The sequence below is a fragment of the Petromyzon marinus genome, chromosome 31, assembly GCF_048934315.1.
Source record: "Petromyzon marinus isolate PM22_M1 ecotype Great Lakes invasive population chromosome 31, UKy_Petmar_22M1.pri1.0, whole genome shotgun sequence".
Classification (NCBI taxonomy): Eukaryota; Metazoa; Chordata; class Hyperoartia; order Petromyzontiformes; family Petromyzontidae; genus Petromyzon; species Petromyzon marinus.
The window spans coordinates 4,068,875-4,095,660 of NC_133697.1; the positions used below are offsets into that span (position 1 = coordinate 4,068,875).

The window sequence follows — 26,786 nt, forward strand, 5'->3', positions numbered from 1 at the left end:
TGTTGCTCGTGGCGATTGTGTGCACGCGGCGTTCACGCGCCTTGTGTTGTTTGTGTTGTTTGTGTTGCTCATTAAGCGCTGCCACTGAGTGATTTGCAAGCGGCGCGCGTCGCTCCCAAAGCAAATGTTAGTCAGCCCCGCGGCTGCGTCTCCTGGGTCGGCGAGGCCGGGAGTGGGGGGGGGGGTAGACTGGGGGAGGCCCGGGGGTGTAAGGGGGGAGGAGGCTGCTACAAGTGCCCGGACTCCGCCGGCCGCGGTGTCAAGTTTCGCGGTTCGCGTCGGGACCCGCGCCCGGGGTCGTGGCGGCCAATCCGCGTGTCCGGGAGTCGCCGCGTTACCGCGAGGGCCCCCAGACCGACGCGGCACGGCCGGCCACGAGACCCGAGGCCTCAGACCCGGGGGCCTGGGCCCGGTGAGAGCGGCCCGGCACCGTGGACGCGAGGTCCCCGCTGCGTCTCGCCGCGCTGCCGGGAAGACGCGACTCGTTCGGGGGGGAGACGAGGAGCGGCCGCGTGAGCGAAGAGGAGGAGGGACGGGAGACGAAAGAGAGAGAGGGGGGGGAGAAGGAGGAGAGAGGGAGGGGAGAGGGGAGGAGAAATAGAGAGAGAGAGAGTCAGAGGGGAGAGGATATACAGAGAGGGAGGAGGAGATATGAGAGCGAGGGAGGAGGCGAGATCGAGAAGAGATGAGAACAGCAAGAGGGTGGAGATAGCTCGAGAGGAGAGCTCGAGGAGAGACTGAGACGACGACGACAATCGTGAGACGGGGGGCGAAGAGAAAAAGGGAGAGACGGAGGAAAGAGAGCGGCAGAGCAGAGGGGAGAGAGTGAGCGTAGATAGAACGAGGAAACAGAGGGAGGGGGTAGAGGAGAGATAGGAGCAGAGGGAGGAGGAGGAAGCGGAGGGCGCGAGCCGAGGCGAGGAGGACGAGGCGAGTGAGACTCGAGCAGAGGGAGGAGGACGAGGCGAGTGAGACTCGAGCAGAGGGAGGAGGAGGAGGACGAGGCGAGTGAGACTCGAGCAGAGGGAGGAGGAGGAGGACGAGTCTCGTGAAGGAAGAATAGGATCGTCCCTCCTCTCCGCGTGGTGCACGTTGGGGGGGGGGGGGCACCATGTCCCTACTGCCGTCGTTCGGCTTCACGCAGGAGCAGGTGGCGTGCGTGTGCGAGGTGCTGCAGCAGGGAGGCAACATCGAGCGCCTGGGCCGCTTCCTGTGGTCGCTGCCCGCGTGCGAGCACCTCCACAAGAACGAGAGCGTGCTCAAGGCGAAGGCCGTGGTGGCCTTCCACCGGGGCAACTTCCGCGAGCTCTACAAGACGCTGGAGAGCCACCAGTTCTCGGCGCACAACCACCCCAAGCTGCAGCAGCTGTGGCTCAAGGCGCACTACACGGAGGCGGAGAAGCTGCGCGGGAGACCCCTGGGCGCCGTGGGCAAGTACCGGGTGCGGCGCAAGTTCCCGCTGCCGAGGACCATCTGGGACGGCGAGGAGACGAGCTACTGCTTCAAGGAGAAGTCTCGGGGCGTGCTGCGCGAGTGGTACGCGCACAACCCGTACCCGTCCCCGCGCGAGAAGCGGGAGCTGGCCGAGGCCACGGGGCTGACCACGACGCAGGTCAGCAACTGGTTCAAGAACCGGCGACAGCGAGACCGCGCCGCGGAGGCCAAGGACAGGTAGGGCTAGGTCGGGGTGAGGGGTCAGGGTGAGGGGTCAGGGTCCCGGGTCGGGGTGAGGGTGGTATGGGGGGGGGGGGGGTGCGGGTAAAGGGGGTGAGGGTTTGGGGTGAGGGTTGTGGCGAGGGGAACATAGAGTATAGGTGAGGGGGGTTTTGGTGTGTGGCGGCCGTGGTTCGTGTTTGGGGTTTGGGGATATTCGGGAGAGGGACGCGACCGGCGGACAGGTCACGAACACAACTCCCCTGTACAGGTCACGAACACAACTCCCCTTGTACAGGTCACGAACACAACTCCCTGTACAGGTCACGAACACAACTCCCCTGTACAGGTCACGAACACAACTCCCCTTGTACAGGTCACGAACACAACTCCCTGTACAGGTCACGAACACAACTCCCCTTGTACAGGTCACGAACACAACTCCCCTTGTACAGGTCACGAACACAACTCCCTGTACAGGTCACGAACACAACTCCCTGTACAGGTCACGAACACAACTCCCCTATACAAGTCACGAACACAACTCCCTGTACAGGTCACGAACACAACTCCCCTGTACAGGTCACGAACACAACTCCCTGTTCAGGTCACGAACACAACTCCCCTGTTCAGGTCACGAACACAACTCCCTGTACAGGTCACGAACACAACTCCCCTGTAGAGGTCACGAACACAACTCAACTCGTGAGCTATCTTCGATACCTCCGTTGAGTTGGGTTGAGCCGCGATGGACGTTCACGCCGATGAGCAGCAGTCGAACTTGGTCGTTTCGGGTCGAGCGGCCACGATGTCGCGGTGGCGTGGCGGTGCGCGGAGTTCCGTCCAAAGTCGCTCGTCTTCTTGGCCACGCCGCGCCTAATCACCACGGACTCCTCGTCGATTCTACGGACGACTTCGCCAGGGGAGGGTGGGGGGCTCCTGCCTCAGGGTTCAGCCGATTTGTGCTCGTGTCGCCCTCGTTATCGCCGCTGCTGGTGATCGATGGGGGCCGATGATGAATGGTCGATTCGTGCTCTCGTTCGGACGCGCTGCTACAGCTGCAACGGTAGCAGCAGCATGAATAATAATAACTTGTATCACCTACAGCCAAGTAGTATCTTGTATCATCTACAGCCAGGTAGTAACTTGTCTCACCTACAGCCAGGTAGTAACTTGTCTCACCTATAGCCAGGTAGTAAACTTGTATCATCTACAGTCAGGTAGTAACTTGTCTCACCTACAGCCAGGTAGTAACTTGTATCACCTACAGCCAGGTAGTAACTTGTCTCACCTACAGCCAGGTAGTAACTTGTCTCACCTATAGCCAGGTAGTAACTTACATCACCTACAGCCAGGTAGTAACTTGTATCACCTACAGCCAGGTAGTAACTTACATCACCTACAGCCAGGTAGTAACTTGTATCACCTACAGCCAGGTAGTAAACTTGTATCATCTACAGTCAGGTAGTAAATTGTATCACCTACAGCCAGGTAGTAACTTGTATCACCTACAGCCAGGTGTAACTTGTCTCACCTACAGCCAGGTAGTAAACTTGTCTCACCTACAGCCAGGTAGTAACTTGTCTCACCTACAGCCAGGTAGTAACTTGTATCACCTACAGCCAGGTAGTAACTTGTATCACCTACAGCCAGGTAGTAACTTACATCACCTACAGCCAGGTAGTAAGTTGTATCACCTACAGCTAGGTAGTAACTTACATCACCTACAGCCAGGTAGTAACTTGTATCATCTACAGCCAAGTAGTATCTTGTATCATCTACAGCCAAGTAGTATCTTGTATCACCTACAGCCAGGTAGTAACTTGTCTCACCTACAGCCAGGTAGTAACTTGTCTCACCTACAGCCAGGTAGTAATTTGTATCACCTACAGCCAAGTAGTATCTTGTATCACCTACAGCCAGGTAGTAACTTGTATCACCTACAGCCAAGTAGTATCTTGTATCATCTACAGCCAGGTAGTAACTTGTCTCACCTACAGCCAGGTAGTAACTTGCATCACCTACAGCCAGGTAGTAACTTGTACCAACTACAGCCAGGTAGTAACTTGTATCACCTATAGCCAGGTAGTAACTTGTATCACCTACAGCCAGGTAGTAACTTGTATCACCTATCGCCAGGCAGTAACTTGTATCACCTATAGCCAGGTAGTAACTTGTCTCACCTACAGCCAGGTAGTAACTTGTATCACCTATAGCCAGGTAGTAACTTGTATCACCTATAGCCAGGTAGTAACTTGTCTCACCTATAGCCAGGTAGTAACTTGTCTCACCTATAGCCAGGTAGTAACTTGTCTCACCTACAGCCAGGTAGTAACTTGTATCACCTATAGCCAGGTAGTAACTTGTATCACCTACAGCCAGGTAGTAACTTGGAGATGTTGTAATGGGAGAATCGTGATGCTTTATGTAGAGTGGAACAAAGTAGCAACGTTCAAATGTGTAACAAAAGCGCAGTGTGTGTATTGTGTGTATATTGTGTGTATATATTAATGACTACGGGCTCCAGGGTCTTCTACTACGACTGTATATATGTAGCCTTACGTTACGTGTGTTTGTTGTGTGTGTTTGTTATGTTGTGTGTGTTGTGTGTTTGTTGTGTGTTTTTGTGTTGTGTGTGTTGTGTGTGTTTGTTGTGTGTTTGTTGTGTTGTGTGTGTTTGTTGTGTTGTGTGTGTTGTGTGTGGTTGTTGTGTTGTGTGTGTTGTGTGTGTTTGTTGTGTGTTGCGTGTTTGTTGTGTGTGTGTTGTGTGTGTTGTGTGTTTGTTGTGTTGTGTGTGTTGTGTGTGTTTGTTGTGTACGTTGTGTGTGTGTTTGTTGTGTTGTGTGTTGTGTGTGTTTGTTGTGTTGTGTGTGTTTGTTGTGTGTGTTGTGTTGTGTGTGTTTGTTGTGTGTATTGTGTTATTAATGACTACGGGCTCCAGGGTCTTCTACTACGACTGTATATATGTAGCCTTACGTTACGTGTGTTTGTTGTGTGTGTTTGTTATGTTGTGTGTGTTGTGTGTTTGTTGTGTGTTTTTGTGTTGTGTGTGTTTGTTGTGTGTTTGTTGTGTTGTGTATGTTGTGTGTGTTTGTTGTGTTGTGTGTGTTGTGTGTGTTTGTTGTGTTGTGTGTGTTGTGTGTGTTTGTTGTGTGTGTTGTGTGTTTGTTGTGTGTTGTGTTGTGTGTGTTGTGTTGTGTGTTTGTTGTGTTGTGTGTGTTGTGTGTGTTTGTTGTGTATGTTGTGTGTGTTTGTTGTGTTGTGTGTTGTGTGTGTTTGTTGTGTTGTGTGTGTTTGTTGTGTGTGTTGTGTTGTGTGTGTTTGTTGTGTGTGTTGTGTGTGTTTGTTGTATATGTTGTGTGTGTTTGTTGTGTTTGTTGTGTTGTGTGTGTTTGTTGTGTGTGTTTGTTGTGTTGTGTGTGTTGTGTGTGTTTGTTGTGTTGTGTGTGTTGGCTGTGTATGTTGTGTTGTGTGTGTTTGTTGTGTGTGTTGTGTTGTGTGTGTTGTGTGTGTTTGTTGTGTTGTGTGTGTTTGTTGTGTGTGTTGTGTTGTGTGTGTTTGTTGTGTGTGTTGTGTGTGTTTGTTGTGTATGTTGTGTGTGTTTGTTGTGTGTGTTGTGTTGTGTGTGTTTGTTGTGTGTGTTGTGTGTGTTGTGTTGTGTGTGTTTGTTGTGTTTGTGTGTGTTGTGTGTGTTTGTTGTGTATGTTGTGTGTGTTTGTTGTGTGTGTTGTGTTGTGTGTTTGTTGTGTGTGTTGTGTGTGTTTGTTGTGTATGCTGTGTGTGTTTGTTGTGTGTGTTGTGTTGTGTGTGTTTGTTGTGTTTGTGTGTGTTGTGTGTGTTTGTTGTGTATGTTGTGTGTGTTTGTTGTGTGTGTTGTGTTGTGTGTTTGTTGTGTGTGTTGTGTGTGTTTGTTGTGTATGCTGTGTGTGTTTGTTGTGTGTGTTGTGTTGTGTATACATGTGGGGTGTGCGATGTGCACGCGTGATAAAGTGTTGGCGCAGTGGTCCGTGCTCTGCGATCAGAACCCGGCAGCATGAGTTCGATTCCCGGCCACGGCTATCATCAGTGGCGAGCGAGTGATATCACAAAACCCGCACCGACCAGCACGGTGAAGTATGGTCAAAGAATCCTCCATTCCCCGAGGCCCCTCATCCAGCCGTAGGATGACAAAGCGGCCGCAACTTGCCGTCGCTTATCTCAAACCCTACGGCAACAACTCCAACACGGCCATTCGTCAACAACACCGTAGCCATGAACATGAGAAACGCGCAAGAGGCGACGTTTCGGGAAGCTGCCCTTCTTCTGAGTAGACATTTTTTCGACGAAGGGTCATTGCCCGAAACGTCGCCTACTATATTTTATATATATATATCTACGTGCCCTGCTGAAGGCGGTGTTGAGAGCTGTCGCGGCGGCCCTATCGAATGCGTTGCGGGCGCTCGCGACGACGAGGGTCGATGCGTGCGGACGCGGTGCACGCGGGACTCGCCGCTCCGGTCACAGCCGCTCCCCCCCCTCTGTTACACCACCGTCTCTCGCTGTCTCTCCCTGTCTCTCTCCCTGTCTCTCGCTGTCTCTCCCTGTCTCTCTCCCTGTCTCTCCCTGTCTCTCCCTGTCTCTCTCCCTGTCTCTCGCTGTCTCTCCCTGTCTCTCTCCCTGTCTCTCCCTGTCTCTCTCGCTGTCTCTCTCTGTCTCTCTCTGTCTCTCGCTGTCTCTCTCTGTCTCTCTTCCTGTCTCTCTCCCTGTCTCTCCCTGTCTCTCTCGCTGTCTCTCTCCCTGTCTCTCCCCGTCTCTCTCTGTCTCTCTCCCTGTCTCTCCCTGTCTCTCCCTGTCTCTCTCTGTCTCTCGCTGTCTCTCCCTGTCTCTCCCTGTCTCTCTCTGTCTCTCCCTGTCTCTCTCCGTCTCTCGCTGTCTCTCCCTGCCTCTCTCCCTGTCTCTCTCTGTCTCTATCTCTCTGTCTCTCCCTGTCTCCCTGTCTCTCCCTGTCTCTCTCTCTCTGTGTCTCTCTCCCTGTCTCTCTCTGTCTCTCTCGCTGTCTCTCTCTCTGTCTCTCCCTTTCTCTCTCTGTCTTTCTATCTCTCCCTGTCTCTCCCTGTCTCTCTCTGTCTCTCCCTGTCTCTCTCTGTCTCTCTCTGTCTCCCTGTCTCTCCCTGTCTCCCTGTCTCTCTCTGTCTCTCTCTGTCTCTCTCTCTATCTCTCTGTCTCTCCCTGTCTCTCTCCCTGTCTCTCCCTGTCTCCCTGTCTCTCTCTGTCTCTCTCTGTCTCTCTCTCTATCTCTCTGTCTCTCCCTGTCTCTCTCCCTGTCTCTCCCTGTCTCTCTCCCTGTCTCTCCCTGTCTCCCTGTCTCTCTCTGTCTCTCTCTCTATCTCCCTGTCTCTCCCTGTCTCTCCCTGTCTCTCCCTGTCTCCCTGTCTCTCCCTATCTCTCTGTGTCTCTCCCTGTCTCTCTCCCTGTCTCTCCCTGTCTCTCTCCCTGTCTCTCCCTGTCTCCCTGTCTCTCTCTGTCTCTCTCTCTATCTCTCTGTCTCTCCCTGTCTCTCCCTGTCTCTCTCCCTGTCTCTCCCTGTCTCCCTGTCTCTCCCTATCTCTCTCTGTGTCTCTCCCTGTCTCTCTCTTTCTCTCCCTGTCTCTCTCTGTCTCCCTGTCTCTCTCGCTGTCTCTCTCTGTCTCCCTGTCTCTCCCTGTCTCTCTCGCTGTCTCTCTCTCCGTCTCTCCCTGTCTCTCCCTGTCTCTCTCTGTCTCTCCCTGTCCCTCTGTCTCTCTGTCTTTCCCTGTCTCTCCCTGTCTCTCTCTATCTCTCGCTGTCTCTCTCTCTGTCTCTCTCTGTCTCTCTGTGTCTCTCGCTCTCTGTCTTGCTCTCTCTGTCACTCGCTGTCTCTGTCTCTCGATCTCTCTGTCTCTCTCTCTCTCTGTCTCTCTCTCTCTGTCTCTCTCTCTGTCTATCTCTCTCTCTCTCCATCTCTCTCTGTCTCTCTCTCTGTCTCTCGCTGTCTCTCTCTCTATCTCTCTTTGTCTCTCCCTGTCTCTCTGTCTCTCTGTCTCTCTCTCTGTCTCTCTCTGTCTCTCGCTGTCTCTCTCTCTCTGTCACTCCCTGTCTATCTGTCTCTCTCTCTGTCTCTCTCTGTCTCTCTCTGTCTCTCGCTGTCTCTCTCTCTGTCTCTGTCTTTCTCTGTCTCTGTCTCTCTCTGTCGCTCCCTGTCTCTCTCTGTCTCTCTCTGTATCTCCCTGTCCCTCTCTGTCTCTCCTTGTCTCTCTGTCTCTCCCTGTGTCTCTCGCTCTCTCTGTCTCTATGTCTCTCCCTGTCTTTCTGTCTCTCTCTCTGCCTTTTTGTCTCTCCCTGTCTCTCTGTCTCTCTCTGTGTGTCTCTCTTCTCTCTTTTTTTACGATCAGAGGAAACAATAAGTTGCTCGGTGCAGTCCGCACTTTGCTTCGTTTATCATTTCGGGTTTGTTAATGCTTTGCTTTATGTAACCCCCCCCCCTTTCAAATGAAAGACCCAACAAAATATATATATTTTTTTAAACTACGACAAGTGCTGCATCTGCACGCAGCCCTGTCCACAGTCAAACGGCCTCCGACGGGTAGCTTAGATCTGCATGCAGAGCTCTCCGTCATCTGCCACCGAGCACACTGTCTCTTGTCCTCTCTCTCTTTTTTATCTTTTTTTTACGATCAGAGGAAACAAGAAGATGCTCGGTGTAGTCGGCACTTTGCTCCGTTCATCATTTCGGGTTTTTTTTAATGCTTTGCTTTATGTAACCCCCCCTTTTTTAAATGAAAGACCCAACAAAATATATTTTTGTCTTTTTTTTCTGCTCTCCTTACCCCTTCCCTCTCTCTCTACCCCCCTCTCTGCCCCCCCCTCTCTCTCTGCCCCCTCTCTTCCTACTCCATTTCGCTCTCTCTGTCTCTCCCTGTCTCTCGCTGTCTCTCTCTCTCTCTGTCTCTATTCTCTCCCTGTCTCTCTGTCTCTCGCTCTCTCTGTCGCTCGCTGTCTCTGTCTCTCGATCTCTCTGTCTCTCCCTGTTTCTCGCTGTCTCTCCCTGTGTCTCTGTCTCTCTTTCTCTCTGTCTCTCTTCTCTCCCTGTCTCTCGCTGTCTCTGTCTCTCCCTGTCTCTCTGTCTCTTATCGCTCCCAGCTGGAACATCCGCCGCCACGCATTTTCAACACGAAGTTATCATACACTCGAACTCTACGCAAGCTCACAACTATTACAGCCATTACAAAATAACACTTCCTCCAGTATAAATACGTAATCTGATTCTGATCAGTAGAATTATGTGTATTTGTAAACACACAAAAACACCATCATCACAACCATCACCACCACCACCAACTATTATCAGTCAATCCACCGCTGGATGGAGGCATCCCCCACTGAACGCGCAAGTCCCTGTTGGTCAACAACAACAACACCACCACCACCACAGAGGTCTGAACGCCACCGCGTCCCAGGTGCCGCGCGCGACGAGGATTCTCGCTTGCGAGCACCGCCAACGACGTGAGAGCTGCGCTCGATCGAATTCTTGGTAGCCCCCCCTCGCCCGTCAACCCCTCGCCCGTCAAACCCTCGCCCGTCAACCCCGCCGCGATGGGCCCGAGTGGGCAGCTACGACGCACACTCCACCTCGGTGTGTGCCTGGCGACGGTGCCGATGCTGCTGCTGCTGATGCTGCTGTGCATTGTGAGTTCGATTGATTGCATCGTTCAATGTATCCGGTACTGTAAATAAACACACATATATATACACAAACACACACACACAGAGACATGTGGGGAGAGGTGGTGTAGCGGTTAGCGCGCTGCGCTGTGAAGCCGGCGACCCGAGTTCAAATTCCCTATTCACGGCCAACACCGGTGGTGACGATTATTTGAACCGGTCCTAGGCCTCCCCTAGGTCGACTCAGCCTCAAATGAATACCTGGTGAGGTGTGTAAACATCGCCACTGGGGAGACAAAGGTGGTCGCGCGTGGTGCTGGCCACCCACCCGTTCCGGCCTTCGTAGGTGCTCGCTAACAGCACTTGCCCCAACAGTCTGTCAAGGCTATACGGGGGATCTTTGTCCTTTTTTCATGGTTGTATATGTATGTGTGTATGTATGTGTGTATGTGTGTGTATGTATGTGTGTATGTGTGTGTATGTATGTATGTTACATATTTAATTCGTGGTTTAGTGGCCTCAAGGTGCACATGGCCTGGCACAAGCGTGGTGGTGACGTCACCGCCACTTAGTGGCGAATGGCGGTTGTTGTTGTATATATGTATGTGCATGTGTGTGTATGTGTGTGTGTGTATGTATGTGTGTATGTATGTGTACATGTGTATGTACGTGTATGTGTGTATGTGTGTGTATGTGGACCCCCCTAATGGAACATCTTCGCCGGTTAAAAATATTTAGGCTAGCCTGCCTACGATCCATCCTGGCTTTAACCAGGCTGGATTGTGTGAGGAGCTCACAAATCCTTGAAAGATCTGGGCAAGGTCCCATCGGTGAGCTCCTCCGGCAGGCAAGGCTGCGTTGGCTGGGTCATGTAGCCCGCATGCCCAGCCACCGCATGCCGAAACAGATTTTGTTTGGCCGGATCGAGGGGGCTAAACGGGCGCGGCACGGGCTAGAGAAGAGATGAAGTGATGTGGTACAGGAGGACGTGGAGCTGAGTGGACTTGCTGATGACTGGTACCAGCGGTGTCAAGATCGGCCTCTGTGGAGGAGGCTCGTGAAGGACGCTACTGGGTAGTTGGAGGTAGTCGCCCTCCAACAACAACGGAGGGCGGAGGAGCGACGCTCACAACAACGAGCGGAGCGCCGGGTGGCTAAAGCACAGCAGGTTGGCACAGTAGGGGGCACAGGTGGTGCATCAGCCAGTCATCTCAGTCAGTCGACCTGTGGTACCTGGGTCTGCCCCGTGACCTCCTGCCAGCGGGCGTTCGACACTTCACGTGGCCTCAAGGTGCACATGGTCTGGCACAAGCGTCGTGGTGACGTCACCGCCACTTAGGGGCGAATGGCGGTTGTTGTTGTGTATGTGTATATGTGTATGTATGTGTATATATGTGTATGTATGTGTGTGTACGTGTGTGTGTATATGTGTATGAATGTGTATGTATCGGGGAGCGATTACCTCGTGGTGAGCGATGCGAAGCCGGCGAGCCGAGTTCAACTGATGCCTCTCTGCTCAGGGCACGGCGGATCCGCCGTGTGAAATTGCCGGTCAACTCGCTAAACGTGATCGTCCGTGCAACAGGTAACTTAAACTTTAATAAACGTAATAACAGTGGCGAATATTTGACGCTGTCCTGGGCCTCCGCTAGGTCGACTCAGCCTTAAAATTTAGTACCTGGTGAGGTGTGTACGAAAAATATCAGCACTAGGGAAACAAAGGCGGCCGGGCATGGTGCTGGAAACCCGCCCCCTCGTGTGGCCTACATCATAGGTTGGTGCTACTACTCGCTAACAGTACTGGCCCCAACAGTCTGTTAAGACAACACGTGGGATGTCTGTATGGGTTATTCTATAGCTGTGTTGTGAGTGTCTATGTGTTACGGTGTTTGCATGTGTTATAGCATTCCCGTGTTGTGTGTGTGTGTGTTATTATATACTGCATGTGTGTTGTAAATATGTGTTATTCTGTGTCTATGTGATAAGCATGTGTTGTGTGTTTAGTATATGTTTGTTACTGTGCGCGTATGTGTTTACGTGTTGTGTGTGTTATTATATATACGTCTGTGTTGTATACGCTACTGTGTGTATGTGTTATGTATCTATGTTGTGTATGCGTTTTTTGTGAATGCATGTCTCATTATACATCTGTGATGTGTGTATATATGTATTAAATTAATGTGTGGGTATGTGATATATTTGTGATGTTTGTTATTATAGGTACCTTTTGTGTGTGTGTGTGTATATGTTATGATATATGTCTGTGTTTTGTGTACATTACTGTATCTGCTATATATCTGTGTGGTTGTGTGTCTGTGTATCTGTTATTACACATCTATGTTGTATGTGTGTATATATACACATCTGTTGTTATGCGTGCATATTTTCGTGGTTACGTGTGTGAGTAGTAGCATTATCTGATGCTATAGTGGCCTCCTGCATGTGTATGACTGTTGTTGTTACGTGCAATGTGTGAATGTTGTTGTTACGTGAAATTTGTTGTTGTTGTGTGTGTGGCTTTGTGGAGAGTGGTAGTGTAGTAGCGGTTAGCGCGCTGCGCTACGAACCCGGCGACCCGAGTTCGATTCCTGCTCACGGCCAACACCGGTGACGATTATCTGAACCGTTAATGGGTTTCCTTTAGGTCGACTCAGCCTCAAATGAGTTCCTGTGTAAACATCGCCACTGCGGGAGACAAAGGCGGCCGGGCCTGATGTTGGCCACCCACCCCCTCGTGTGCCGTGCCGGCCTTCATAGGTGCTACTCGCTAAAAGCACTTGCCCCCAACAGTCTGTTCAGGCTATACTGGTGATCTTTGTCTTTGTGTGTATTTGCAGTGGTGAGCGGTGCTCGCTATCAGCACTTGCCCCAACAGTCTGCGCAAGGCTACACGGGGGAGCTTTGTCTTTGTGTGTGTGTTGGTAAGCGATATGATGATCCCGGACACCCAAGTTCGATCCCACCCCACCCCCGCATGCTATTGCGTTGATACTCGATAGAAGAGAGCTTCTGAGTCTATGAACAAGAGGAGATATAAAGTCGTGGGCAACGTGAATGAAAGTGAGCAGGGGGTGTATATGTGTGTGTGTATTGACATAGTTGCCGTTAGCGAGCACCTATTAAGGCAGCCGTGTCGAGGGGGGGTGAACAGCACCACGCCCGGGCGTCTTCGTCTCCCCGATGCTGATATTTACCCGCCCGCATCTGGTATTGTACTATTTTAAGGTTGAGTCGACCTAAGTGAAGACCCGGGACCGGCTAGGATTTCACTCGCCGCTGATTGCCGCGGCCGGGAATCGAAATCAGCGAGCGCAGTGCGCTAACCACTGCGCCACCGCTCCACATCTCGCCAGCAGCACTTGCCCCAACAGTCTGTTGAGGCTATTACGGGGGTGTCTTTGTCTTTGTTGCGTGTCGATGTCTCTCCACGATTGCCCACTCGGTAGGCAACGTGAGAAGTGCTGCTTGAACGGCTCAGCGCTAATTGAATACATTTAGGGGAGACAAAGGCGGCCGGGCGTGGTGCCGGTCTCCAGCACCCTCATGGTGCCGTGCGGGTCTTCTCATAGGTGTTCGCTAACGGCACTTGCCCCAGCAGTCTGCTAAAGGCTATACGGGGGATCTTCGTCTTTATGTCTGGTGTCCGTCGCGGGCAGCATGACTATAGTGGTTTAGCGCTACGCTGCGCTACGAACCCGGCAACCCGAGTTCGATTCACGCTCACGGGCCAACATCAGTGGCAATTACCTCCACCTGTCCTGGGCTTCCCCTTAGGTCGACTCAGCCTTAAAACGAGTACCTGCTGCAGTGTGTTAAACATCATCACTGGGGAGACAAAGGGGGCCGAGCGTGGTGCTGGCCACCCAATTCCCCTCGTGTGCAGTTCCAGCCTTAATAGGTGCTTGCTAACAGCGCTTGGCGCAACAGTGAGTTGAAGGCTACACGGGGAGGATTTTGTTGTTGTGTCTGATGTATATATACACGTATATATGTGTGTATAAATGTGTATATATGTATGTGTGTGTAGAGACAAAGATTCCCCCGTGTAGCCTTAACAGACTGTTGGGGCAAGTGCTGTTAGCGAGCACCTATGAAGGCCGGCACGGCACGTGAGGGGGTGGGTAGCCAACGCCTACGCCCGGCCGCCTTTGTCTCCCCAGTGGTGATGTTTCACACACCACATTAGTTACTCATTTAAGGCTGGGCGTAGGTGTACACATATAGACACGGGTTCCTGTCGCGGGTAACATGACTCGGTTCACTGCTGATGGAGCGCGAATATTGAAGTGCTTCAAATGCGATGTCTACACCCGGAGGGTCGCCCCCTGCTCCACTTCCCCCCCCCCTTCTCCCCCCCCCCCCCCACGAGTGAAGCCCATCAACATCGCAGCAATTTCTGTGGCCCAGATCGGAAAATCCCGTGCCTCCAAATTGTTCTCGTCAAATGAACACCCGCACACAGCTCTCTCTCTCTCTCGCTCTCTCTCACTCGCTCTCTCTCGCCGAACATCCCTGACGATGTACAGCACTCACGATATGGCCAGCGTATGAAGCTGTCATATAAGAAACTAAAACTATAATAAGCAACGTTTCAGGCAATGGGCTCCTCTTCATGGCAATGGCCGTTTGCCGAAACGTCGCCTATTATATATTTGTTTTCTCCTTAAGCGCGCAGTTTTGTTGTTGTTGTTGTTAACCCACGTGTTGGGCGTTGGTGCTGAAGTGTTCTTGTGCACCGCTGCCAACGCGGCAAGAGCAGCAGCAGCAGCTCCACCAGATCATCTGTCGAGTCTCACGCGCGGCATTGCGCCTCCGTGCTCGCCCGTGAACCGGTGCTGTACGTGCGCGTCGGTTCATGTAGACTGCGCGTGTAGACACGCTGCCAACCTGGCCACCCGAGTTCGATTCACGCTCACGGCCAATGCCAGTGACGACTATCTGAACCGTTCCTGCGCCTCCTCCCCTAGGTCGACTCAGCCTCAAGTTAGTATCTGGTGCGGTGTGTAAGCACCGCCACTAGGAATACAAAGGCGGTCGGGCGTGGTTGCTGGCCACCCACACCCCCATCGTGTGCCGTGCCGGCCTTCATAGGTGCTCGTTAACAGCACTTGCCCCAACAGTCTGTTAAGGCTCTACGGGGGATCTTTGTCTTTGTGAGTGTTTGCGTGAAGGAGGCGACCCAAGTTCCAATATTTTAGCCGGTCATGACAGTCGACTCAGCCTCACAGGAGGACCCGATGCGGTCCGTAAACATCAGCACGGGGGAGACAAAGCCAGCCACGCGTGGTGCTGGTCACCCACACCCCCTCATTGGGTGCTCGCTAACATCACTTGCCCCAACAGTCTGTGTAGGCTATACGGAGGTATTTTTATATTTGTACGAGTGTGTAATCTGAATGCGAATTAGTGCACGTGGTTAAGTACTGTATGGTGATATTCAGTATACACACACATACCACGACTTAGGCTCTAGCGATGCCTGTTTGTGTGGGTGGTGCAAGTGTGCACATGTGTGTGTATCTACACGTGTGTCGTGTGGGATTAGAGACGTATGTGTATATACACGTGTGTCGTGCGTATGTGGGTCGGCATGCGTATGTGTAAGCATGTGCGTGTAATTACTAAATAATAATAACAGCTTTCATATATCCACTGCTGGCTGCCCCGAGCCACCACCATCTCAAGCGACCGGGCTGCAGCGATCCACACGGACCCATTGGAGAGCTGCGTAACTCCCTGGCTGCTGGACACGTTGAAACATTGCCACCGCTTGTGGAGGCCTACATCCAGCAGTGGAATGAGCATGGCTGAAGAGGATTTACATATTTAGGGCGTTGATTAGTTTTGCTCCGCCCTCCTCCAGAGGCTGCGTCATCCCTGGATCCCTATCATCATCATCAGCATCATCATCAGCATCACCATATTTAGCCACGATCGATCCACTGCGGGATGAATGCATTGCGGTCATCCTCGCAGCGGCTTTTGGCTGACCATCGATCAAAGACGGTCACTGCATCGCGCGCTTTCAGATGCGCCTCTGCGGCCGTCTGGAACGCTCTTCCTTTAAAAATTAGGAGGCCACTGGAGCTATGCACGTTTCAATCATCTAGATTGAAAACTATTTTCTTGAGAACTGCTTTTTGCGTATAGTTTGCTGTCCTTCCCCCGCACCTCCGAGTAGCACGGTTGACTACGTACGGTGCGAAAGAAGTTCAACATACGTACATTAACAAACCGTCGTCATTTCTCAGTTTCAACAATCCGTCTCGCTCCTGCTCCATCTCCCTGCCACTCCGTTCTTAGTCTCGAGCCCACTTGGCCAGCCCGTCTGAGCGGTCCGTGCGATGATCAACCCGCGTCACTTCTCTCATTTACGTCCTCCCCTTGCCTCTATCTCCCGAGCGTAAATTCCAACCACGCATCTCACTCCACGCTCATCCGGGCCACGTCTTCATCCGCTGTTCCATTATCTTCGGCAATGTCCCCACACTTTCCTCCCCCCCCCCTCCTCCCCCCTACGTTTCTGCTCCGTGGTGTCACGGCAAGTAGCAGGGCGTTGATTATCAACGCCGATTATCAGAGCGCATTTTTTTGTTTACCGTCGGAGGCTTCTTTTGCAACAGCGAGGCCGGCCGAAGCGATCTTTACATTCCGAACACCCCAAAAAAGACCCCCGAACCCACGGGGCTTGCCGCATCGCCGTCGTCTCCTGAATGCGGCCGAATGTGAATGCGGTAGGAGTCATGCAAGGGGATGCGGTGCAGACCCTCAACGGGGGGGGGGCTATTTGAAGCGATATCGCGAGATGGGGTTGACTTTTAGTTTTTTGGAAACCAGGGATTGTATAGCAGTGGACGTGTAAACTATACTTGGAGACACAAAAAAGAACCGCTCTACCTGCCCGTGTCGGACGTGCCGAGCACGGGGTCATCTTGGCGACCAGCGGACCTTCGGCGAGGGGCTCGGAGGTCGAAGGGAACGGAGGGATGCGAGGTGGGGGGCTCGCGAACATCACCGCGAAGCGTTCGCTGAGAACGCTTCGCGTCCACCGGGTCTGCCGACACGAGCGTCCGTTCGTACACGTACACACGAGTTATTATAATTAGGAATTATAATTACGTATACACGTAATTATAATTATTACGTATACACGTAATTATAACAATAATTACTCTTCTTGGTTCTTTCGGTAAAGTTACGTAGAATGGAAATAAAATAATCAAAATAAAACATAATAAAATAAGATTCTCACGACGTTTCGGCCACAACACAAGTAGCCTTCTTCAGGTGAATAAACAGTCCTGTTTAGTCACCTGAAGAAAAACAAATACTAACTCACCACATTCATCAAGAACACTGTGGCCCTGAATGTGGGAAAATACATATATATGTACCCGGCGACGTTTCGGGCAATGGCCCTTCTTCGTAGTTGTCTGTACGTACGTGTATGTCTGCGTCACATACTTGATGCAAGTGTGTTAATAGTGTACGCATGCAATTACGCGTGGCTTGTTATTGCATTAGACTGCATATGCATGTTTGTGCATGCGCGTGTGTCTGTACGCCTGTTGGGAGCGGCAGCATAGAGGTTGGCACACTGCGCTACGAACTCGACCTACCCAGGTTCGAATCCTGCTCACGACCAACATCAGTGGCGAATATTAGGCCCGGTGCTGTGCATTTCCTAGGTCCACTCAGCCTCAAATGAGTACTCGGTGCGGTGTATAAACATCGTCACTGGGGAGACAAAGACGGCCGGGCGTGGTGCTGGCTACCCAACCCCCTCGTGTGCCACAGTGCGCGCCTTCAAAGGTGCTCGCTAACAGCACTTGCCCCAACAGTCCGTTGAGGCTATGGGGGCTGTACACAGCACGTGTGAGTTGTACACAGCACGTGTGTTGTACACAGCACGTGTGTTGTACACAGCACGTGTGTTGTACACAGCACGTGTGTGAGTATTAATAACACGTGGGCCGCCGCTGTATGATTGTTTACAAGACGATATTATTGTTTCATGATGTGCCAATTATCGCGATCCCTAGTTTCCCATAATAGTGTCATCGTCACATCGTGATTGACGTTGCAGCCTGTGTGCTTAATGTCAGTTCCACAAACATGCTGTCAGTTATTATTATTGTAATTATCTTACATTATTTAAAATTAACAATTATATAAACGTAATTGCATGCGATTCGTTGTTTTGTATGTCGGGTGAGGCCACGTACACACCGATCGAGCCAAATGTGTATGTCGTAGGCCCCTCCATCACCCGATATAGTTAAACAAATAAAGTTAGCACGTGGTGTAGAGGTAAATAATGACATTGACTACGAAAATGTTGAGGTCATAAACTCTCGACTGTCAATTGCTCGGGCAAGGCAAAGCACAAAGTTAATTGCTCTTGTGATTTAAGAACATATATCTGCAAATATATTGTGGAGGGACTAAAGTAAGAAATTACATTTGGCAAGGGTACATCGGGATGTAAAGATAGCCTGGTGAGAATGCAATGCGATTATCGTGAAACCCCATATCGTGGTTTCGTCACATCACGGCCACCTCAGCCAGTACAGCATTGGGATTGGGAGTGCGTTGGCCGGGTGGTGCGTACGCACAGCCAACACAACCACCAGACACACAACCACCATACACAACCATCAGACACAACCATCAGACACACAACCACCAGACACACAACCACCAGACACAACCACTAGACACACAACCACCAGACACACAACCACCAGACACATAACCATCAGACACACAACCACCAGACACACAACCACCAGACACAACCACTAGACACACAACCACCAGACACAACCACTAGACACACAACCACCAGACACAACCATCAGACACACAACCACCAGACACACAACCACCAGACACAACCACTAGACACACAACCACCAGACACACAACCACCAGACACAACCACTAGACACACAACCACCAGACACACAACCACCAGACACACAACCACCAGACACACAACCACCAGACACAACCACTAGACACACAACCACCAGACACATAACCATCAGACACACAACCACCAGACACACAACCACCAGACACCACCACCAGACACACAACCACCAGACACAACCACCAGACACACAACCACCAGACACACAACCACCAGACACACAACCACCAGACACACAACTACCAAACACACAACCACCAGACACACAACCACTAGACACACAACCACCAGACACACAACCACCAGACACACAACCACCAGACACACAACCATCAGACACACAACCACCAGACACACAACCACCAGACACAACCACTAGACACACAACCACCAGACACAACCACTAGACACACAACCACCAGACACAACCATCAGACACACAACCACCAGACACACAACCACCAGACACAACCACTAGACACACAACCACCAGGCACACAACCACCAGACACAACCACTAGACACACAACCACTAGACACACAACCACCAGACACACAACCACCAGACACACAACCACCAGACACACAACCACCAGACACAACCACTAGACACACAACCACCAGACACATAACCATCAGACACACAACCACCAGACACACAACCACCAGACACCACCACCAGACACACAACCACCAGACACAACCACCAGACACACAACCACCAGACACACAACCACCAGACACACAACCACCAGACACACAACTACCAAACACACAACCACCAGACACACAACCACTAGACACACAACCACCAGACACACAACCACCAGACACACAACCATCAGACACACAACCACCAGACACACAACCACCAGACACAACCACTAGACACACAACCACCAGACACAACCACTAGACACACAACCACCAGACACAACCATCAGACACACAACCACCAGACACACAACCACCAGACACAACCACTAGACACACAACCACCAGGCACACAACCACCAGACACAACCACCAGACACACAACCACCAGACACACAACCACCAGACACACAACCACCAGACACAACCACTAGACACACAACCACCAGACACATAACCATCAGACACACAACCACCAGACACACAACCACCAGACACCACCACCAGACACACAACCACCAGACACAACCACCAGACACAACCACCAGACACACAACCACCAGACACACAACCACCAGACACACAACCACCAGACACACAACTACCAAACACACAACCACCAGACACACAACCACCAGACACACAACCACCAGACACACAACCACCAGACACACAACCACCAGACACACAACTACCAAACACACAACCACCAGACACACAACCACCAGACACACAACTACCAAACACACAACCACCAAACACACAACCACCAGACACAACCATCAGACACACAACCACCAGACACACCCCCTGCAATAAAAGATTTCCCTACGTTAACAACTCTCCCCTCCCCCCGCCACCTTGGAATTGACCAGCGCGGTGAAGTAAGGTCAACTCCATAACACCAATACAAACATGGGGGAAGGTTTTTGTTTAATTGAATCCACGCAGTAGCGGGTCGAGCGGGGGGCTGTGAGTGATTCGCTGTTATCCACGTGTTCGCGTGTGTGGACATTAATCCAAAGACAAAGGGGAGCGCTGCTGTAGCGGTCAGCGCGCCGCCCTGCGGCCACCCGAGTTCGATTCACGCTCACGGCCAACACCGATGACGATTATCTGAACCGGTCCTGGAGCCTCCCCTAGGTCGACTCAGCCTCAAACGAGTACCTGGTGCGGCCGGGTGTGGTGTTGGCCTCCCGCCCCCTCGTGTGCCGTGTCGGACTTCGTAGGTGCTCGCTAACAGCACTCGCCCCAACAATCTGTTCAGGCTACAGGGGACGGGGGGGGGGACTCCCGTGTTGGATATTAAGTCGGGAATGCTGCTTGGAATATCCCGAATCGGGTGATCCTCACGCACTCCGTGGTGCGTGAGGATCACCGGGGCCGGACGAGGGCGCGCTCGGGATGAGAGCCATCGACTTTCAAGACACGCGGACACGCGGGCAGGACGCGTCGATGGGAGGGGGTCACCGTCGATGGACGAGACTGGCGACGGAATGGCAGTCAGAAGGATGAGGGGGGGGGGAGGTAGCGGTGGAGCGCACGCCCCTCGAGGGGACGGAGCCACGGCACCGGCGAGGCGTCGCTGCGACCGTGAGTGATGGCGACGGCGTGGCGAGGCCTCCATCCAGCAGTGGGTAGACCACGGCTGATGGTGGTGGAGGCTTGAGGAGGCCTCCATCCAGCAGTGGATAGACCGTGGTTGATGGTGGTGGATGCTTGGGGTTGGGAGGGGGCTTCATCCAGCAGTGGATAGACCGTAGCTCGCGTCAAATGGATGCTGCACACTCACTCCGTGCTCGGACACGTGTTGTGTACAACACACGTGCTGTATACAACACACGTGCTGTGTACAACACACGTGGTGTGTACAGCTCACGTGTTGTGTACAACACACGTGCTGTGTACAACACACGTGCTGTGTACAATTCACGTGCTGTGTACAACTCACGTGCTGTGTACAACACACACGTGCTGTATACAACACACGTGGTGTGTAACACACACGTGCTGTGTGTAACACAGCCAGACTCCCACGCACCCCCACACGCACGCGCGCCACCAAGCCGACTGCCGCCGCGAAGTGGCGGTGGCGTCAACAGTATCGCCCGTGCCAGGGTAGGTGCACTTTGAGGCCGTCACGTGAATTCACGAAGGCTCGCTGCTGGCAGCGGGTCACGATTGGTGTGTAGGTTATGGACTCATGGGGTTAAACTTTGTCCAAGCCGTAAACAAAGAAAAAGGACCCCCCCCCCCTGTGTAGCTGACAGAGACTGCCAGGACAAGTGTTGTTAGCGAGGAGCACCTATGAAGGCCCGCACGGAGCACAGCGCAGTGGAGTGGCCAGCACCACGCCCGGCCGCCTTTGTCTTCCCAGTGCCAATGTTTGAGGTTGAGTGGACCTAGAAAAGGAGGGGGGGCATTTAACACACCCGTGGGGCTAACCACTGCGCCACCGCTCCCTATTTAAGAAAACAGCCACAAATGCACGCACTCGCACGCACCCACACACACGCATCCACACACGTACGCACCCACACGCCCACACGTACCCACACGCCCACACGCACCCACACGCACGCACGCACCCACACGCACGCACACGCACGCACGCACCCACACGCACGCACCCACACACCCACACACACGCACCCACACACGCACCCACACACACACACGAACCCACACAGCCTGCTGCGGCGAGCGCTGTTAACAAACGCGTGAAGGACGGCACGGGACGTGCACTAGGTACGCATTTGACGCTGAGCCGACCTATGGGAGGCCCCAGGACCGGTCCAGATAATCGCCACTGGGCGTTGGCCGTGAGCGGGACTCGAACTCGGGTGGCCGGGTTCGTAGCGCAGCGTAGCGCTAACCGCCACGCCACCGCTCCGCACAGCGCGGCAGGCCGCGACTCCGCTGGCTGTGCCGTGGAGGAGTGAGAAGTCGGGGAGATGGAGGGGACAGGCACCTCGCGTTCCTCGCGTCCGCCTTTAACCCCTCCACCACCACCGTGTGTACGCGCTTGAATGGGGGAGCGGTGGCGCAGTGGTGAGCGCACTCAACCGCAAAATCGGCGAAACCCGAGTTCATCCAACGCGTGAGGCGTGTGTTCATCCACCACGTGGTGCGTGTGTTCATCCACCACGTGGTGCGTGTGTTCATCACGTGGTGCGTGTGTTCATCCACCACGTGGTGCGTGTGTTCATCCACCACGTGGGGTGTGTGTTCATCCACCACGTGGTGCGTGTGTTCATCCACCACGTGAGGCGTGTGTTCACCACGTGGTGCGTGTGTTCATCCACCACGTGGTGCGTGTGTTCATCCACCACGTGGTGCGTGTGTTCATCCACCACGTGGTGCGTGTGTTCATCCACCACGGGCGGCGTGTGTTCATCCACCACGTGGTGCGTGTGTTCATCCACCACGTGAGGCGTGTGTTCATCCACCACGTGAGGCGTGTGTTCATCCACCACGTGAGGCGTGTGTTCATCCACCACGTGAGGCGTGTGTTCATCCACCACGTGGTGCGTGTGTTCATCCACCACGTGGTGCGTGTGTTCATCTACCACGTGAGGCGTGTGGTGATGGAGCGTTGGCCGGGGACGCACGGTGGGAGGATTGAGCCGCAGCGCGGTTCGCCGCTCCTTAAAGCAGCGGAACGGCGGTGCGAATTCCAGTGGCAGCCCTGATTAATACCGAGGGTGAATATTGAATCTTTACAAAATAATACGCGGCGCATCACAGCGGCGTCATTCGCTAGAGTATGTTAGGCCACATTTGATAAATTGACCATAAATTATTCAATAAGGTTACCCCCCCCCACCGCCCGAACAGCGAAAACTGAGCCATGAGGTCCAGCGAGGCTTTCCTCGGCTGAAGCGTAACTTGAGCAATGCGTTAAATACAACCGATGAGAGAGGAGTTTGTCCAGGTGTGGTGGAGGTTTCGTGTGGGTGGGGTGTGAGTTGTTAGGTCGAGGGGTGGTGTGTGGTGCATCTTGGTGGTGCGTGGTTCGTCTCGGTAGGTAATGTCTGGTGTGTGTGGTGCGTCCCGTTGGGTAACGTGGTGTGGTTCGCGTGGTGTGTTGTGTGTGGTGTGGTGCGTCCCGTTGGGTAACGTGGTGTGGTTCGCGTGGTGTGTTGTGTGTGGTGTGGCGCGTCTCGGTGGGCAGTGTGTGGTGTGGTTCGCGTGGTGTGTGGTGTGGTGTGACTCGGTGTGTTGTGTGTGGTGCGGTGCGACTTGGTGGGCAGTGTGTGGTGTGGTGTGACTCGGTGGGGAGTGTGTGGTGTTGTTCGCGTGGTGTGTTGTGTGTGGTGTGGTGCGACTTGGTGGGGAGTGTGTGGTGTGGTGTGACTTGGTGGGGAGTGTGTGGTGTGACTCGGTGTGTTGTGTGTGGTGTGGTGCGACTTGGTGTGTTGTGTGTGGTGTGGTGCGACTTGGTGGGGAGTGTGTGGAGTGGTGGAGAGCGGCAATGGAGGGGGTAGCGCGCTGCGCTACGAACCCGGCCAACACCGCCAGTGACGATTATCTCAACCGATCCTGGGCCTCCCCTAGGTCGACTCAGCCTCAAATGAGTAGCTGGTGCGGGGTGCAAACATCGCCACTGGGGAGACAAAGGCGTCCGGGCGTGGCTTTGGCCACCCACCCCCTCGTGTGCCGTGTCGGATTTCATAGGTGCTACTCGCTCACGGCACTTGCCCCAACAGTCTGTTGAGGCTACACGGGGGATATTTGTCTTTGCGGAGCGGCGCGTCACGGCGCGATGCATTCGACGGAGGAGTGCGATTTGTGTCGATTTGTATCGATTTTTATCGATTTGTGTTGATTTGTATCGAATTGTATCGATTTTTATCGATTTGTGTCAATTTGTATCGATTTGTATCGAGGCAGAATGAGTACAGGGTCCCTCCGTGACGAATCCCGTTCCATCTCCCCCCCCCCCCCTCGATCTCCCCCAACTCTCCCCGTCTCCCCGCAGAGAGAACAGCGAGAACGCGCACCACCACCACTCCAACGCGGGAGGGGGCACGGGCGGCGCTGGGGGGCTGGTGCTCTCCCCCCTCCACGGGGGCCGCGGCCTCCTGAGCTCGGACGAGGAGAGGAGCCCGGCCCCCTCCCCCGCGCACTCCACCCCCAACGACACCCCGCCCCGCCTCCTGGGACATCACCCCGCAGCAGCAGCAGCAGCAGCAGGGCACGGCGAGCACCACCAACATCATCACCATCAGCAGCAGCAGCAACAGCATCATCAGCATCATCATCATCAGCAGCAGCAGCAGCAGCAGCATCACGCCAGCGCGTACCAGCAGCAGTACGTGGGGGGCACTCTGATGCCTCTCCCCGTCTTGGTCTCTAACTCTGCGGGGGGCGCCCTGCCCGGGCCGGGCTCCCTGCAGCAGCAGCAGCAGCAACACGCCCTGCAGGACTCCTCACTGCTGCAGCCGCTCTCCTCCAGCCTTGTCAACATCGGGTAGCGAGCTGGGGGTGCGGGGGGCGAGGGGGGCTACGGGGGGAGGGGGCGTACCCCCCCCCGCCCCCCTCTTCCTCCTCCCCTGCTCAGTTGGGTGAAACACTGCGGGGAGTGGGGGTCCCAGGAACGGAGTCAGGGAAGCGGGGAGTCCCGGTCCCGCTGGGGTCAAGACGCAACCCCCCCCTACCCTCCCCCCTTGCACAGAGGACCCCCCACCCCGTCCTTCGTCCCCATATTTCACCACCCCTGGGCCCCAAGGCGCGGCTCGCGCCCGCTCGGCTCAGCAGCAAGCAGAGACGGGGGGGGGGCGTCCGCATCGACCCTGAACTTCAACCCGAACCTCACCAAAACTTTACCACAACCTCACCACAACTTTACCACAACCTCACCACAACTTTACCACAACCTCACCACAACTTTACCACAACCTCACCACAACTTTACCACAACCTCACCACAACTTTACCACAACCTCACCACAACTTTACCACAACCTCACCACAACTTTACCACAACCTCACGACAACTTTACCACAACCTCACCACAACTTTACCACAACCTCACCACAACTTTACCACAACCTCACCACAACTTCACCCCTGGCGCGACACGCCGAGCGCTGCGGCGGGCGTGAGGTTGGCACCAAGTGAGACGCGGCAGGACTCGCGGCCGACGATGTCACAGCCTCGCGTTTCAATGTGCGACCGTCTGACAAGCGAAACCTCTCACGCGTACAGAACCCCACCGCACATCCCCCTCCCCTCTCTCCCCGGCACCCCCCCCCCCCCACGTCTCCCCCAGACCCCCACCCGTCATCCCGCTCGCTTCTCTACTGAACCCTCCCGGCGCCTCGCGATCATCCGCGGCTCACCCCCTTGGCTGGGATCGCGGCAAGGCTGCGGTTCAACACCGGGCCCGTTCCGGCGTTCCGGCTCCGCGACAATAAACGAACTCACATCGTGAAACTACAAGCGGATCGATTGCGCAACGTGAGCCGCGGCGGGGAGAGGTCAGAGAGGTCGAGTCACGGTCCGGGAGGGGGGAGGTGGGGGGTGGGGGAGAGGTGGGGGGTGGAGGTGGGTGGGGGAGAGGTGGGGGGGTGGAGGTGGGGGGGGCGGTGTTCCTCCGCTCTCCGTCTCGGCCGGTGTGGAGCCGCCGCTCTCTTGCTGAGAGGCCGCGTCCAGCTCCCTGATCCAGGCCCCCGGCCCCCAGCCCCCAGCCCGTGTCTCCAGGCCCGTGTCTCCCGGCCCGTGTCTCCAGGCCCGTGTCTCCAGGCCCGTGTCTCTCACGTAGCGCGACCAACACTCCCGCTACGTTCGCTGCTGCCGCTCTTGTCGAGTGCTGCGCGCTGCGGTGCTGGGGGCGGTGGGCGCCATGGGTAGCGCACCGCGCACGGGCGAGCCGAGTTTGAATTCCGGCCCAGGGTGCTATGAGCGGCGAGTGATGTCCAAACCGGTTTCTGAACCGCTCCACCCCACGCGCCCTTCCACTTCACATATGCGCATTGAGAACGAGTGGTGAAGTATGGTTGAACAGCCGCAATGGTGGCCGACACTGTGTGGTGGTTGTGTGGCTTCTCTCCAGCGCTGGGCTGACACTGTGATGCACAGTGCACGACTAAGATTGTTGTTGTTGTTATTATTTATTGCGGATTTCGTGACTGCCGATGAGGGGGTTAAACCAAACTCGTCGCGACACAAACAGCACCACGGGGCTTGGATCGTGGTGCTCGCCTCGTTTGTTCATCCGGCAGTGACGTGGGGTGCGAAGAGACGGTCCCTCCCGGTGAGCCGGGTGCGTGACAACGTCAGACGTGGAGGGGCGAGAGATGGAGGGGGCGAGAGGTGGAGGGGCGAGAGGTGGAGGGGCGAGAGGTGGAGGGGCGAGAGGTGGAGGGGCGAGAGGTGGAGGGGCGAGTGGTGGAGGGGCGAGTGGTGGAGGGGCGAGTGGTGGAGGGGCGAGTGGTGGAGGGGCGAGAGGTGGAGGGGCGAGTGGTGGAGTTGACAGCAGTCCCCACGTGACTCGTGACAAGAAGCAAGAGAAGAAGATTCGAGCCGACATCAGTGAACAGCTTCGCTCGGCTCCTTCCTGAAACCGCGACTATCGCCGCTCTGCACATCACGAGCAGTGTGGCTGATATCATCACTCGCCATCATCACCACCACCATCATCATAATTACTTTCGCCATCAATCGCGCACCATCATCATCATATCCTCATCCCAGCCACCGTCACGGTGACCGCCATCGTCTTTGCTTGGAGAAACTTCATTGCTCCACTCAGGCTCTCGGGAAGCCGTGGAGTGGATCGCACAAATCGGACATCGAATCGTCGGCTAGTCCCTCGCCATCGCCACGATCGCCACCCCGGATTATTCATCATCGCGAGGTCACCGCCACCGTCATTACTGC

The 26,786-nt window shown here is 54.2% G+C and overlaps 1 protein-coding gene across 2 annotated transcripts; it reads left to right on the forward strand.

The window, feature by feature from the left end:
- The first annotated feature begins 220 nt into the window (after positions 1-220).
- LOC116947691 (homeobox protein six1-like) lies at positions 221-25,346 on the forward strand. Of its 2 annotated transcripts, none has more exons than XM_032963700.2 (2): positions 221-1,612; positions 23,883-24,370. In XM_032963700.2, exons 1-2 carry the CDS (start codon positions 1,112-1,114, stop codon positions 24,258-24,260), a joined length of 879 nt encoding a protein of 292 aa, XP_032819591.2. In that variant the 5' UTR covers positions 221-1,111; the 3' UTR covers positions 24,261-24,370. The 2 variants fall into 2 exon arrangements, with proteins under 2 accessions (XP_032819591.2, XP_032819590.2); XM_032963699.2 differs by having other exon boundaries at positions 226-1,671; positions 23,883-25,346.
- Positions 25,347-26,786: the final 1,440 nt, after the last annotated feature.